This window comes from Cottoperca gobio, chromosome 4 (genome assembly GCF_900634415.1).
Source record: "Cottoperca gobio chromosome 4, fCotGob3.1, whole genome shotgun sequence".
NCBI lineage: Eukaryota > Metazoa > Chordata > Actinopteri > Perciformes > Bovichtidae > Cottoperca > Cottoperca gobio.
In genome coordinates this window covers 27321629-27339128 of record NC_041358.1, presented here as the reverse complement: position 1 = coordinate 27339128, position 17500 = coordinate 27321629, and the positions used below count along the sequence as shown (strand labels likewise).

General features: G+C 45.2%; 1 protein-coding gene across 2 annotated transcripts in view; it reads right to left on the bottom strand.

The window, feature by feature from the left end:
• The window catches only part of insrb (insulin receptor b), an 80129-nt gene that overhangs the window by 21768 nt on the left and 40861 nt on the right, over positions 1-17500 (bottom strand). For both annotated transcript variants that reach the window (XM_029429332.1, XM_029429333.1), the window contains exons 3-4: positions 1718-1926; positions 1204-1337 (exon numbers count right to left, since the gene is read on the bottom strand). In XM_029429332.1, the coding sequence (XP_029285192.1) occupies positions 1204-1337; positions 1718-1926 (343 nt within the window). The remainder of the gene's footprint in view (positions 1-1203; positions 1338-1717; positions 1927-17500) is intronic.

Genomic DNA, 17500 nt, shown 5'->3' with positions numbered 1-17500 from the left:
TGCTGCTCTGCACACGTTTACTACAAGTAAGAACGCTAAACAAGGTCGTGGCCCTGCTTGTTGCACATGCATATATATATTTATATATATATAAATAAATATATATATATATGTGTATATATCTAGATTTATATATATATATATATATATATATATATATATATATATATATATATATATATATATATATAAATAAATATATATATATGTGTATATATCTAGATTTATATATATATATATATATATATATATATATATAATTATCTGTTATCTGCAGAAAGACCCAGAATGATTCCCCCTGGTGCAGAGTGTACACAGCTTCCACACTCTCAACACTTAAAACGCTGCTCAGAGTTTTGTAAATGAACTTTGAATCTGTACATGAGAATCTTTACTTTTATATATATTTATATCTGTGAAGGTTTGATGCAGCTGTGAAGTCACTGACAACAGAATGTGATGAAACACATTATGTAATCTCATGCCTGTACGGCAAATGTGTATTTGGTGCTACTGACTTTGTATCATACCAATATTAACCCCTTTATGTTAGAGGGGGGGGGGGGGGGGGGGGGGGGTAATATAAAAGTATATGATGTTCATTCTCATGCTCTGTAAAAACATTCATGTTGTGATTTGAAAACTTTAGACATTTAGAGATTTCTGCAAGATTTGCATTCCTGCAAAGTGCAGAGAAAGCGCCTCGTTGTTAATATAAGTTTAAAGAGATGCATCCTCTGAAGGTCCTGCGTCGAGGTCACAACAGGTCATTGTACACACATCAGCTGTTTGTATTCAAGACACAAAAGCTCAACAACAACATCTAAACACGTGTTCTTCAGTTCGGTGCAGGTCTGAAACCTTCCTCGGGGATATTATCGACGCTGCACTTGATGGTAAACCTGCGGGTGCTACCAGCTGAACAGAGAAGCAGCTGATGTCTCCACAGAGTCTCCACGCGTCCTCCGCAGAGCAGAGGAGACTTTCCACTGTGGAAAAACACTCCTGCCTTTTCTGTTTGATGCACTTCCAAACGCCATCATCGACGTGTGTTGAGTGACCACACTGCACCTCTGAAGTCCCAGAGGGACCATGTGTTGTGGGTGACAGTTACATCTTCATGTGAGGTGTTTGTAGTGACATTAAAGGTGTGTGTGTGTGTGTGTGTGTGTGTGTGTGTGTGTGTGTGTGAGTCAGACGTACGTAGTGGAGTTGATGGTGGTGTATCCAGAAGGACACTCTGGAATACAGGCCCCGTTGTGGATGACGTACTCGTAGCAGCCCAACTCCCGGTCCTGGTTCAGCTTCTTAGTCTGCTTACACTGGTTGTGAAGCTCCTGCATATAAAAACACAAACGTTCAGGTGACCGTGTCCACAGGTGTGCTGAATATTAAAGTTAGTTGTTTTATTCGGTCACTTTACAAACAACACTAAAGTAAAACTAAATCAAATGTAAGAACAAGTTGTTCCCTTATGATGTAACAAAGATCAAAGATAAATAATTATAGAATGTTGTGTCAGCTTCATAAAGAAACTTACATTTAAGACTTTTTTTAAAGTGGAATACAATTTAAAACCAACTTTACAAAAAACTAAATGGAAGAAAAAGAACGATATTAATTACTCCTGGTTCGGGATCACGCTGCTTCTTCCCTCTCTGAAAGTATACCTGCCCTCCCCTCGGTTATACGAGTTGACCTTTCCGTTTTTACAAACCTGGCAGAAGGAGAAGCTGATGCAGCGCCAGCCCCTGAACACAAAGTACCCAGCAGGACACTTCTCCACGCACGTACTCCCATGTTGGAGGTTCCTGCAGGACACGCAGCTACTTGCATTCCCCGGCCCAGAACAGCCGCCCAGGCACTGGTCGTGGCAGCACTGGCCCTGGAGGCTGCACGCACTGTGCTTACAGTTGTCCAAGCACACTGAGGAAAGACACAAGGAGAGACGGGGTTAACATCACAATCACAACAACACACATGGAAGCAGCACAGCTCACAAACTGTTAAACCAAGAGGAGGCGGAGAGAGCAGAACCCTGAGGTCAGGATGGAGATGCAGCGAGGGAACCACGTGCACGTTACACACACATGAACTATAAGAGGTGTTCTCAGATCGGCCCTGCTCAAAGAGTAAACGATGCACCGTCAGGAGTACAACCCTGCAGCTGAACAATAATCTAATTTCTCAGATGAATCGATCTTTTCCCAAACGCATGAACTTAAGTTTCTGCTTCAGCTGCATGACCTCCCCTCGACATATCAGTGCTGACCCATAACGTTGTCCGGACGTTTCAACTTAACGTGCACAGAAGCACACGACGAGACACGAGTCAGCACTCAGGGACACGATCACACCAGCTCCAGGCCGCAGCTCGCATGCAATCGTGCGATTGGACGAATTGCACGGCGAGCATCCAGGAGCGAGTGTCCACAATGAGCCTGATGACCGGCAGCGGCAGTCTGCAGCGCCATGGAAACAACCTTAACTGCTAATAGGCTGAACATTATATGCCAGTGGCTCATGTCAGGTTTCATTTGACCTATTGGGAAACAGCATTTGGTGAAAGAGCCTGAGTGTCAATTGTGATTGGATTAGCAGTCAGGTTCGACCTGCACCCTGTAATGATCTAATAAACCAGCTGTTATTGCCTCGTCTGAGGGACACTCATTACATCGCACCTCATACCAGCCGCTGACCTTTTTACCAACTGCACACACTGACTGGGGCAGAAAGGAGATGAAATCTCCATGAGCAGAGTCGGAAATTAAGATTCTTCCTCACCTGCCACTGTGGCAGGTCATTAAAGATTTCTACCAGCCTCATTAAAAACACAGAGTCAGGGGTACCAGAGCGTAGAAATATCAAGTAACTCCTCACTACAACTTATTTCACTTTACATTCTACCTGCCACAACATGTCTGTAGTATATCTGCAGCTGCTAAACAACACCAGCCAGATGTTTACAGTGACACAGGTCCTTTGGGGTCCACTGGAGAGAACAGTGAACTATCTGGGACATGTCCGACCTCCGACTGGGCTTCCTGTCCGTGACCCTGCGTGGTAATCACGTCTCTCGCCATGTTTCTCACTATACTGTCAGCTTTGATTTCATGTGCGAACTCAACCAGAGAGCAAGAAGCAGATCTAGGTCAAACAACATTCAGAAGATTATTGGTCGCTGCTTTGACTCCGTTATAGGTGAACACGTACATTCAGTATTTGGATGAACTCCCGTGATGCTCGAGTTATAAAATATAAACAAAGCCACCATCAGAACACACGTTATGGTTCCATCGCAGCTGCAACATGAGAAGAAATCATGTTTAGAGAAGTTACAGGGTTTCTACAGCTTCAGGGAAATGACATTAAAGACGGTTTTAAATGTCCGAACAGTTTCTGTGTGTGACGGTAATGCGAGTGTCAAAAGATTATGTTTTATAAAGATGACCAATTATTTTAGATTTGCATTGTCATCGTACTAAAAGACTTCTGAAAGATTCATTTAAGACATTTTAATACCAATTAAAGTCTTTTTTTTGTTTCTAGATGAATGACTTCAGTGCCTTCTAAGACTTTCAAAGGGTCCTCTGGAACCAGGTGTCAGTTTAAAGGTGCAGCGGGGGCCTGTATGCCAGTTTAAAGGTGCAGCGGGGGCCTGTATGCCAGTTTAAAGGTGCAGCGGGGGCCTGTATGCCAGTTTAAAGGTGCAGCGGGGGCCTGTATGCCAGCCTGCGTGGGATGCCACCTCTGTGAGGACATCACATGAGCTCTCACTGCCAAGGATACAGCGAGGACCCCCCCCCTGCACAGTAGGGCTGCCCAATGTGCTGCCTGAGTAAAAGCAGAGAGGACAGACGGGGTTGTGGCAGGGGTGGGATAATGAGGTTAAAGAAAAGAACAATAAGGAAAGGGACAGGGGGTCAAAACTGCTCAGAGGGGGAATGACTAATGTAGAAAAGAACATAATCTCCGACCTTCTGGGGTGGTTCACACAGGGGTCGCATGTTCTTTACTACAGGCTAGTAAACCCACTGCACACAGTCGTCTCTGACCCACAGAGAGAAATGCACAGCTCTTCCCCAGCCCCCCCCCCCCCCCCTCTCTCGTCTGTCTGCTGTGTGAGTACATGCTGTGAGCACGGCATCACATAACAGAGCAGGGAGGGCTGAGGCGGCTCGAGCATCCAGATCCAGTCCAGGATCCATGCCGGAGTGCCGCTCCAGCCCCAGATCCACCCTCAGCTTCAGCCAATGTGTTTGCTGACTGGGGGAGGCAGCCATTCAATGGCCTCTTCCATGTCGGGGGAAGAGAGACGCCCAGGGTTAACCCTGGCCTTGCTGGGGCAGACAGGGGGCAGACGCAGCCAAGTAGCCAGCATACCAGGGCAGAAGAATCTACTGCTGCGGGTGAATCAGAACGAGCTTAAGACTCGAGCTGGGCTCAAACACAGATCAATACGTTCAACAGTCATTTAAAACTGTTGTTTACATTCCTGCTATATTACTACAAACGTGGTATTTAATCTTTATTGTCTTTATTAATCCGAGGTATCGTTCCTCTTCTCCTCTGCGATCCCAGCACATGAGCAGTTGTTGACGTGCTCCTCTTGTATGAATAGAAAGGTGAAATAAATGGATGCTTTGCTATTTAATCTTTATTTCCTTTATTAATCCGAGGTATGGTTACCCTGTCCTGTTTCTATCTGAGCCCAGCAGGGAGTACTATAGCAGCAGAGCAGCACTACTGCAGCAGCATTACTTCTCATTCTGCTCACGCTAGTGGAGAGCTACACAAGCTAGCTGCTATGCCAAACATGCTCCAGTCATTCATTCATCCCCTCCTCCTCCTCCACTGTCCTCTTCTCTATCCCTCCTATCCGCCACCGCCTCACCCTGCCCTGCACCACTATCTATCTCTCTATCTGCCTGCCTGCCTTTCTAGGCCACTCAAGCCCTCCCACTTTCATTCATACAACGCCTTGTTTTGTTTTCATGCTGGCTGGAGGGGGGGGATGGAGGGACGATTTCACTCATGCTTCAACAACAAGAGGAGGAGGAGGCGGTAGCATCCTGGAGAGCTTATCTTTCATTAAGCTAAACACACACACACACACACACACACACATAAACCTCACTGTGTCATTCAATAATATCCTCGCCGCTTCCACACACACACACACACAGACACACACACACACACACACACACACACACACACTTCCAGTAAGGGTTTTGAATGCAACGCCTGATCAAAGGTGTGTTGTGTTTACCTTTCATTTGGCCGTGGCAGTAAAGAGCCTGGCTGCTCAGTCCCCGGGGAAGGAACATGGGAGAAGCTGGGCAGCCAATAGCGTGCAGCCACACACGGCAACACTTCCTGCTCTTAACACATAAAACCTCCCCTTTAATTGGCAGTGTTGTCTACAGGCCAAGTGCTGGGAACAATAACAAACACGTTTTTACCCCTGAGCCATTTACTCAGGAGATCACATGCACGCACACACTCATCCAGCCTCTTACACACACGCACACACGCACGCACGCACACACACACAGCTGCTGGATTCACGTTTACTATATTTGGCCACGGTGGGAGTCCTAAGCTTCAAAAGCTTTGCTATAAATGCTTCAAGTGATCTGATGTAAGACATTCACCCTGAGAGAGTCGAGGAGAGACGGAGGGGGGAGACAACAACACACTGATTGCTGGGAGGGAGAGAGTGATACTGTCATAAGAAGCAAGCAGGCGCACACACACACACACACACACACACACACACACACACACGTCAAGGCAAAGGTCTGTTTGTGTTCGCTGTGGGAGGAGGGAGAGACGAGAGGGGTTAGGGAGAAAGGTGGGAGGAAAACAGAAGAGCCACACAGAGTGAGCGAGGTGATGGAGAGGTAAACGAACATATATTATATATTATATGTTATATGTTATATATGTTATATATTATATGTTATATATTAATATTATAGTTATTATATTATATATTATATGTTATGTTATATATTATATATTATATGTTATATATTATATGTTATATATTATATGTATTATTATTATATATATATGTTATATATTATATATTTTATTTTATTATTATTTCTATTTACTATATTCTATTTTATTATATTTCTATTATATTTTCTATTTATATTATATATTATTGTTCTCTTCTCTCTTTTCTCTTTCTTTATGTTTCTTCTCTTTCTTATTCTTTCTTCTTCTCTGTTCTCTCTTTCTTCATCTTTTCTTCTTCTCTTTCTCTGTTCTCTCATTTCTCTTTTCTTCTTCTGTTATCTTTTCTCTTTCTCTTTCTCTCTTCTCTATTCTCTTTTCTCTCTTCTCTCTTCTTTCTTCTTTTTCTCTCTTCTCTCTTCTCTCTTCTCTCTTCTCTGTTCTCTCTTTCTTCTCTTTTCTCTCGCTCTCTTCTCTGTTCCTCTTCTCTCTTCTCTCTCTTCTCTCTCTTCATCTGTTCTCTCTTCTTCTGTTCTCTCTTCCTGTTTTCTCTTCTCTCTTCTCTGTTCTCTTTCTCTCTTCTCTGTTTCTCTTCTCCTTCTCTTCTCTCTTCTCTCTTCTCTCTTCTCTCTTCTCTCTTCTCTCTTCTTTCTTCTCTCTTCTCTCTTCTCTCTTCTCTCTTCTCTCTTCTCTCTTCTCTCTTCTCTCTTCTCTCTTCTCTCTTCTTTCTTCTCTCTTCTCTCTTCTCTCTTCTTTCTTCTCTCTTCTTTCTTCTTTCTTCTCTCTTCTCTCTTCTCTCTTCTTTCTTCTCTCTTCTTTCTTCTCTCTTCTCTCTTCTTTCTTCTCTCTTCTCTCTTCTCTCTTCTCTCTTCTCTCTTCTCTCTTCTCTCTTCTCTCTTCTTTCTTCTTTCTTCTCTCTTCTCTCTTCTCTCTTCTCTCTTCTTTCTTCTCTCTTCTCTCTTCTCTCTTCTCTCTTCTCTCTTCTGTTCTCTCTTCATCTGTTCTCTCTTCATGTGTTCTCTTCATGTGTTCTCTCTTCATCTGTTCTCTCTTCATCTGTTCTCTCCTCATCTTCTCTCTTCATCTCTTCTTCTTCTCCTGTTCTCTCTTCTCTCTTCTCTCTTCTCTCTTCTCTGTTCTCTCTTCTCTCTTCTCTCTTCTCTCTTCTCTGTTCTCTCTTCTCTCTTCTCTCTCTCTCTGTTCTCTCTTCTCTCTTCTCTATCGTTATATATTATATGTATGTAATGTATATGTTATATATTCATATGTTATATCTTACATGTTTTATATGTTATATGTTATATATTATATATTATATGTTATATATTATATATTATATATTATATATTATATGTTATATATTATATATTATATATTATACATTATACGTTATATGTTATATATTATATATTATATATTATATGTTATATATAATGGTCACATGATAGGACTCCAATTCAAATGAACACACATTCCACTTTACCCCAACAGTCTTTACGGGAGATTAGAACATATGTTTGCTTACATTTTAATTCAATCATTACCTATTTATATTTCATTTAAGTTTCGAGCCCCCTCCCATTATTATAAGTTTAGTGGCCAAAGTCTGAACTGCAGGTTCTGTGTGACGTCAACATGCAGACCATCAGCCACATGGAAGCATTTCAAATCCACCAAAAGTCAAATGAAAGTAGAGAATTCTCCATCTTCACAGAGGGGGTGGGACGGCTGGACGTGCGGCCGGGAGCCAAACTGCACTGTTGCTTTGTGTGGTCTTGTATGAAGAGTTGGAATAATAGCAAAGAGCAGAAGGGGGCTAAATATAGCATGAGCAACGAAAGGTGTTGAGATGTGAGTTATAAAGGTAAAGACTTATTTGAGCTTGAGTGTACGGAGGAGTCGTCGAGGTGTCAAGTGTCCCAGTTAAACCCTCAGAGCTAATGAAGAGTGTTTCCTTTTGGGTCTTTTATTTTGAAAATCCAGCTTTAGAAACAACAACTGGTAATGTCTTCAATGAGCTGAACATTGAGCGGTGTTGAAGTAGGTACAAGCTAACGAACGAGAATAATAAAGAGGGTGAGAACAATGTAGTTGGGATTGCTGTTGCCCAGCAACATAGTGCGGTTAGTGAGAGCGGATCATTTGAATAATTTGATGCGTTTTTTGAAGTAAAAAAAATGTTTTGCTTCGATTTTATATGCACTTCTGATTATATGCAAACTTTTTCAAAGGATTAAAAGAGAAGGAGTCCTGCTTCCCTCTCAGAGTCACTGACACGGGGAGAAAGAGACGCCATGATGCAACATTACTAACACCTGAGAGCTGTCGACCAGTTTACTGCAATAACAAAACTGTGTCGGGCGACAGGCAGCTGATCTGATGAGAGACGGCAGAGACACTAGACCCTGCAGGTGTGTGCAGTGTGCACACACACACACGCACACGCACACACACACGTCACTCAGTAATGAGATTAGGTGGTTTACCATGCAAAGATGTTTACTTCCCTGTTTCATGTCACTGGGTCACGATGCCTTTATCGACCACATTGTTCAGAGCAGGTGGCAACACACAGACACACAGGTGCAGGTGCACACAGGTACACACAGGTACACACAGGTGCACACAGGTGCACCAGGTACACACGGTACACACGGTACACACGGTACACACGGTACACACAGGTACACACAGGTACACCAGGTACACCAGGTACACCAGGTACACACAGGTACACACAGGTACACCAAGATACACACAGGTACACACAGATACACCAGGTACACCAGGTACACCAGGTACACACAGGTACACACAGGTACACCAAGATACACACAGGTACACACAGGTACACCAAGATACACACAGGTACACACAGGTACACACAGGTACACACAGGTACACACAGGTGACCTTTCACCTTGGGATGTTTATCATGTATCGACTGTACGCACATAAATACGGAGACAACAATAATTAAAGCATCACTTCTGTGTTTAACGCACAATATGTCGTTTTCTGTCAATCAAAACAATAACAAAAGACGGAGTTTAGTGGCGTGGAGTAGCGTGGGATCATGGGAGTTAATATATATATTTAAAAACCTAAAAAGTATAAAAGTGGATAAAAGTTTATATTTATGAACCCTAACACCAGGACACGTCTGGGTTTGAAAACGGTTGTAAACATTTAATGTAATGTAAGTGCACAACTCAACAAGAGATACAACATAAGTCCAAACATTTGAATGTAGTGCGTTAAATAATAAATACATAGAAGTGACATCCAGAGTCAGAACAGCCTGACAACAGGTTTCCGTTGTTCCAAAGTATCTGTGCGTGTGTGTCCTTGGCTACATGACCCAGACTAAATTGGGTTAGTTGTTCGTCTCTCACACACACACACAGACACAGACACACACAGACACACACACACACACACACACACACACACACAGCGGTCTCTTTTTAGCCTTTGGTTCACTCCAAGCTTGCAAAGCTCACACACAAACTCGATGACCTGCCCTCGAGATGCATCAAGACTATGATGGGAATGACTAATGTATTTATCTGGCACTGTGTTTCTCTCTCACACCCCTTCCAAATATCTGCAGACCTGCCTCAGCATGTGGAAGTTGTTCACTTACATAAACAGTAGCATTCTGTCAGCCCCCCCCCCCACACACACACACACACACACACAAACACACACACACACACACACACTTTAAATGTAAACTTAAAGCCAACCAGGCTTCTGATTAAGAACGGTTTATCATTTTATTTTTATTGTTTGGACATTTTTATTCTGTTTTATTGTTGTTTTATAAATATCTTTCTTTATTGTGTTTAAGTTGTTAAATGTAAAACTATTTTATTTAGTTTTTCTTTCACACTGTTGTTTTAGCTGTTTAATATTTAGTTTTTAAAGTTTTTTATGCCTTTAATGACGTAGAGATTGTGAAACGGGGGGGGGGGAGAAGGGGAACGACAGCAAATGGCCACGGGTCGGACTCGAACCACGGGCCGCTGTGGCGGGGACTCAGCCTTTGTACACGGGTCACCTGCGCTACCTGGTGAGCTACCTGGTGAGCTACCGGGGCGCCCGTTGAAGCTGCGACACCACTAACGTTTGATTGATTGACTGTCGCATGATTGAAACAAGCAACATCACAAGAAACCTTCTCTGAAGGCTGCTCCACCGTTTACTCAAATCTTTCAAAACGAGAGCGAAAGAAAGGCGTTGAATATGTAAAGGTGAGCTGCTATAGCAACGCATCATAAGACTCCACGTCGGGTCAACAGGCGAGCGTGAAGTGAAACACACAGAAACAAAGTGAAGGGGAATCTGCTTAATGAGCGTGCTTTCCCTGCTTTGTCTGTGTGTTCATTGATTTCCTCGTCTGTGTCTTCCTGTGTGCCGGCCAGCAGGGCCCATCTTGTTACCATGGAGATGAGTCCAGACCCAGACGGTCTGCTCCCAGCAGGAGCGTTCTTAGATTCCCCTCTCGTTATCACTTGTGTGTCGTCTTTTCATCGCTCCTCTCTCCATCTCTCTGTGCCTTTCAGCTTCTCTCTGACTCTCTCTCTTGTCTTCTCCTCTCCTCCTCTTGACCCTCCTCTGCCAGTTTCCCTTCTCCCCCCCGTCCCGTCCCGTCCCGTCCCGTCCCTTCCTGTCCCGCCCAGCTGTAGTGTCTCGCCCCAGGTGACAAATCTGCTCCTCCAGAAAGCCGCAGCCACTAGATCTCATTACAGACGCTCGGGATGGAGCTACAATCAATACGTCCCACTGACGGTCCTCGTCGCCACTCCCTTATTCGTCTCTCCTCCAACACCCATCCCTCCGTCCTGTCCCCTCTTCTGTTACATCCCTCTGCTCATCCCTCCTTACCCTCCTGCCCCCCCCCCCCCACACCACCCCCTTGCCACGTCTTTCATTTTGTCACACTGCCACCAGCATTTGCTGCTTGCTGCACTTTTTTTCTGACATCCAGACGCAAACATGAAATGGACACACACAAGCAAAGACAAGCTGGGACCACACACACACACACACACACACACACACACACACACACACACACACACACACACACACACACACACACACACACACACACACACACACACACACACACACACACACACACACACACACACATTTATACATGCACTGCTGCAGTCATCACAAATACTCCCTCACACATACAAAGCCAAAAGTAGACTAAAAAACAGTGAGACATGACTGAGAACATGTAGTCTCACTCGCTCACACACACACACACACACACACACACACGTTCAGCAAGTGTTGCTGACCGGACAGTTTGGTGACAGTGGGAAGGTGATGGAGAGAGTCAGCGGATAAACATCCATCTAGAGAGCAAGACACCTGCATCACTGGCCTCATGATTTTCTTTCACATCACCACCAGCGAGAATCACTCACTCTCTCCCACACACGCACGCACGCATGCACACGCACACACACACACACACACACACACGCACGCACACACACACACACACACACGCAGGTCACTCTTTCTGGTCTTCTCTAAAGACTCTGAACACGAGCCTGTGGTTTATTGACGAGCCTGTGGCAGCCCTTAAAGAGACACAAGCATCAAACTATATGGACTAGATCAGGAGACAATCAGTGTCGACCATGTCAGAGCTTTCAGACGGACACAAACGGTGTTTGATGGAGAATTGACCCTTCGCTAAGCCCCTCCCCACTCGCTTACTGTTGCAGGACCCGTCAAGCTTTCGTACCCGGCGAGTCGATATGGAGGGAGAGAGAACACCAAATGGAATAATAGTTCTGAGATATCAGAGAGAAGTTGACAAACACGTCTCAGAGCTTGACACAGCGTGTTTACATCCAGTACACCTGCAGTGCTAACGCCAGCTGATGTGCCGCACTGTTTGGACGTAGAAGCAACATTTTTAGAAACATATCCACAAAGATCTTCTGTGAACACTTTTCATCTTCCAGACTTTTCTCTGCAGAGTGAAAGCAGTCGAAGTGAAAAGGTCGTGGCTTCTCAAAACTATCCCGTGGTTTCAAGGTGTACCATATCATCACGGAGGAGGTGAAATGCCTGAATGAATACATTAACGCTATTTCCTGTTGTAGCGCTGCACAAACAGAAGACGCAGACACAAAGAGCTGCAGACAGTGATGTGACATCTTTAACTGGGCACTCCTAAGTGCAGCTTTATGGATCGTAGTTGTGCTCAGATAAATACCCCTTCATCTGGGTAATTTAATCAGTGGCGCTGAGTGGCGGCCCAGTCATGACTAAGGTGTTTTTAAGCCTTCGCTTTCTGCCTCAATGGCCCATTATGTCCTCATATGAGCCACAGACAGAGAACTCAAACGGTTCTCTCTCTCTGTCCTCTGTTGACACAGAACGTGTTTATCAAAGGTCTGATTGTGAGATTCATTCTCTTTCTCCTCTTTCCTCCCACCTCTACCTCTGCTCGTCTCTCTTCCCTGGCGTTCTTGTGTTTCAGGGGCTTTGAGTTCAGCTCGCCCTTATGCCCGGGACAAGGACTCGCCGTTGTTTGGTGATGGTGAAAGTTCCATCTTGGATTAGTGAGAGACGAGCTTTAACAATAGGCTTCCAGCTTCTACAATGTGAAGCATGATGGTAAACTGAACATCTGTCAACTGTGACGTAGGTTTGTAGTTAAGATAATGGAAAGGTGTGTTTTTACACTCGGCATAAACTAAACTGTCGTCACATAGATAACAGAGCTACAATACAGATGTGCAAGGACAGATAAAGATGAACATGTGAAGACAAACATGGACGCACAGACAGAAGACATCAGGGAAACACTAACAGTCTCTCAGAAAGCAAAGGAGATGAACCCATGCAAACAAATACAGACACAAGTAAAGTTAACCGTCTTTGACACACACACACACACACACACACACACACACACACACACACACACACACACACACACACACACACACACACACACACACACACACACACACACACACACACACACACACACTACATGCTGCTGTGTTTCTGCAGGCTGGCCAGCTGCACTGAGCATTAGGCACAGTGTGGGGGCTAGGGCGGGATGGCTGCAGTGCAGATGCTAGCTGCCCTATTTCATATTCACAGCATAGGGCTAAGCAGAGAGAGAGACACACACACACACACACACACACACACACACACACGGTAGGAGAAGAGCGAAACGCATGATAAAGATTAGAAATGTTCAAATATCAAATGGCACAAAGTGATTTTCAACAGGTGCCAAAACAATGAAATCAAATTAAATCTCAGACGTTACTTTTGTTCGGAGTCACTGAGGTAAGAACACAAGGCTTTTTCAAAATATAGCCAGATGTCATTTTAAGTGCCTTCACTGCCCCCCCCCCCCACGTGTCCTCCCTCCATTCATATCCCACAAGGCTTCAGGAAGGCGACTTGGAGGAAATAGGGAAGCTCTTCATCATCAGACACACCTCCCCTCATCGTACGTCCAGAACACCAGACATACAGAATACGGGTCAGACGCAGTCGACAACGTCAACTTCTAGAATCTTTCTTTTGTTCTGAGAGCAGCGAGTCCGTCCTGCACCTTGATCCCTGAGCGCAGAGCAACATCAGTTACAGCGCTGAATAAACTGCATTCAGAGATTATCATTTAAAACCCAAGCAAGAACTCTTGCTCAGCAACGATGGGAAATACTATGAGAGCGTTTATTCAAACCAGTTACTATGAAATACAGAGGACACCACCCGGCATACAGACACAACACCGCCCTGAAGTATCCTCTGTCAGCGTCGAGGGTATCTGGCATCCCGAAAACCAAATGGGTGAAAAGTAAACAAGGTAACGGAAACAAGCGCACCCAACAGCGCTGATCTGGTAACTGTCAGCTACACAATGTCTCTGAAGAGTTGAAGCACTTGTTATAAAATCTTAATCGTAATAACTTTGGGAGTTATGGTGGTTATCAACTCACAGTCGCCCGTCACGAGCTGAAGCCTCAGTTTGACCTCAATGAGACTCGTCTTTCCATCAGCAGAGTGAGCGGCCAAGGAAAACACCGGGGTCTCCTGGGCCGGTGTGCAGGGACTGATCATGGAGAGTGTTAGTCATAAGCAAAACAGTGTAAAGTCAGATTCGGGCCCAAATGCGTCCAAGGAATTTTGGGAAAAATTGAGAGATCTGTTGCTTCTGTTTGCTCTACTTTGTGGTCGTCCATCAGTCTGATCACGTTCCTCTTTGTTCGGGCGGGACTGGAAATGTTGTGTGGAGTTTGTGGGAAAAGCGAAGACTGGAACAAATATTGGGTTCTGCTGGTTTAAGGGAGAACAGGTCTGAAGAAAACCATAGAAATCTCTCACTGTTAATATCTTTGAACATTAGTTTTGAGTTGAGCCCATCTCCTCTTGTACAATAAGCACAGTACACGCTCTGGACATCTCAGCAGCTGCAGACGGACGTTTCCAGGTTGACTCTAATTTAGATCAAATTCTAATTCCAAAGCGTTCGACAGGCGCTGACACGATTCAATCAATCATCCCGACACCTTGCATCAACAACAGGAGGGATTTCTGGCAGCCATGTGTGTGTGATCGGGCTTCTATAATGTTCCACTACAACTGAAAAGGAAGTGAGACAAATAGAAATAAAGAAAGTAAAGAATGCGCTCCCTGTTAGGACTGAGCAGGAACTGTATGCACACCGTGTGCATTGTGTCTGCGCTCGTCGTTTGACAGGATTGATATGTCTGCTGGTTGGGAGAGTCCATCCAACATGCCCCTGTTGTAACCCTAATGCAGCGTGCGCCGCTCTAAAACCTCCCCTAATTAAAATCTTAGCTCCAATAACTGGCAGACTAAAGAGATTTTCCATAAGCACACATTATTAACTGCTGACGCTGAGAATGAAGGGAGATGATGTGCGTGTGATGCACTGACGAGCATTATATATGTGATGCTTGGACGTAGCAAATGTGCAGCTCCGTGTAGCAGCATCATCGCGAGCTGGACCAGCCGTGAACAGATGCTTCCTTCGCCCCGGCCCCGACTTGCCTTCAGTGAAGATGGGCGGAGGCTTGGGTCGAGGCAGCGTGTTAAAACAGAGCGTGATACGCAACCCAACGCATCGATACAGATAAACAAGTGAAGAGAGCGGTGGAGGGAGGAAGGGGGCCAGACAGAGGAGCGAGGGAGGGAGAGAAAAGCCTCGACACGAGGGACGACACATAAAGGACAGAGACACCGTGGCGGGTGCAGACACGTGGCCACTACCCGGGAAACAACCAGCAAAACAACACAACCAAACAGTCCAGGGTTACAAGAGCTCTCCGTCTCCGTCCTCCTGTCCCTCCCTCCCTCCCTCCGTCTGATCGGCTCGCTTTGACACACACCCCTCCCCCAGGCTTGTTTTTCTCTCCTGGTACAGGAATTCGCGGGGCGTCTCCTCAAAAACAAGATTAAACCACGGACACATCAGTCACAGGAGAAGGGCCATTAGGGAGTTAGCACTCAGTTCATATACTCCATAATGCTGTTTATATCTGCTACCTTTCCCCCGAATGATCAAACCTCTTAAACAGCAACATGATCGTTGCTTCAGCGGCTCCTTCATCATGAAATACTTGTGTATGATCTCTGCATGGATTGAAGAGATTGACTATCGGCACTTAAAGAGAACACGAGAATCATTTAGTGGATTTAACTCAACATGGTTTCCAACCTCAGTTTCTCACTTCTCTGTCTGTCGCTGCGTGAGACTGTGAGGAAGAACCAGGAGCTGTGAGGAAGAACCAGGAGCTGTGAGGAGCAAACAAAGAGCTTCTGCACGTGCACAACATTTCATTTTATCTTGGATTTTCACATAAGAAGCAAAAGCAACACATGTTGTTAAAGTTCTGCAGCGAAGGAAGCACCATGCAGGAGCATGGAGCTCCACAGCCTGCAGAGCGAGAGAAGACACTCGAACGGTCTGATCATTAAGAAATATAAAGATTACTACACTTTAAAGACACCTGAAAGAACGAGACGTGTGATCTGCAGCTCCGCTCAAAACAGTGCACCTGTTGTATTAACCATGAAATCTGTTTGTTTGGGACAGAAGACGCTTCACTGAGCGGTGACGTGTAATACAGAGTCGTGCTCAAGGCCTTCGGTAGCCGACTTGATCCTGATGTGTCCAGTCCAGATGTGATGCTAACAATTACAAAGCTAATAAACAAATCACCAGCAAGCACTGCAGATGGTCCTCAGGCTCAGGGACACCATGTCCCCCGGTGCAGGGATTTAAACAGCGGGGGGGGGGCTGCTGGAGGAGAAGGGTTCAACCTCAAAGCAGTACCCGTTTGTGTCATGTGACCGTGTGTGTGTGCACATACATTATACATGTACACTAGAGTATCGGACAAAGAGTAAGGAACACAACACATGCATTAGTCAGGGGAATGAAGGGGCCCTGCTTATCCTTGGGGGCGCAGGTGTCGTCAACAGAGGCCCCTCCAGCAGGCAGTGGGTGCGTGGCACACAAAGAGAAAAGGCTTTCAATGAAACCAGCAGTCAGAGGTAAACAAGAGCGAGTGACCTGCACGGCTAAAGCTACCTCGTCTTCGTCGAGACTCTGGCGTGAGAATCGTGAACTAGAGGGAGGGTAAACACGAAGGGTACGGATGTAACTACGGTTCTGTGAAGTTCTTATTGGAGTAATAACATTGCACTAACTGGGTTTAGATTTGGCAGATTATATTATTGTTGAGTGCAATACAAATGTAGAACTGTTTACTATCGTTCTTTTAAAAAGTCTTTCTTATCCCATTACTAAGAAGAGAAGCAGCACTTATTACACACACTGCAGGACCAACATCACAAATGACAACTTAATCTTTCTGACCTGCTTTAGCGAAGGCTTCATGTACATGTGTAACATCACACACACAACACTTATTGACCCGGGACAGGCGAACACACAGACGCCCCGGGCTGATTTACACGCATCCAGCAAAACAATAAAAGACAGAGCAAGAATTTTATCTCTGGGTGCTGCCAAGACAAACATAATGAAAGCAGCTCAGAGGAGAAGATGCCGCCTGCAGCTCCGCTGGCTTCTGGTCGGATGTTATTCTAAGAAACGCTGCTGTTGTGCAGATCTGTGTGTGTGCGTGTGCGTGTGCGTGTGTGTGTGAGCGAGAGGAGAGACGTGTGACGAGTCGGGAGCTGTTAGTGGAAGCGTTTAACAGGTGGTTTCATGTGTCACGTGTGCTCAGTGACCATGACAAACACGTCCTTCTATTGTTTTATAAGTGCCCAAAATCACTAAATAACAAACAAGCCAGCACAACCTGCTCCGAGAGTTTCCACTGTGCAGGAAACCCAAGGTCCTGTGGGCAGCTTCTAAATATGATACTCGCTTCAACACCACAACACCACTGTGTAACAGATGTGAGGCCACAGAACACTGGAGAGGCAGAGGTGCACAGCCGTGTGTGTGTGTGTGTGTGTGTGTGTGTGCGTGTGT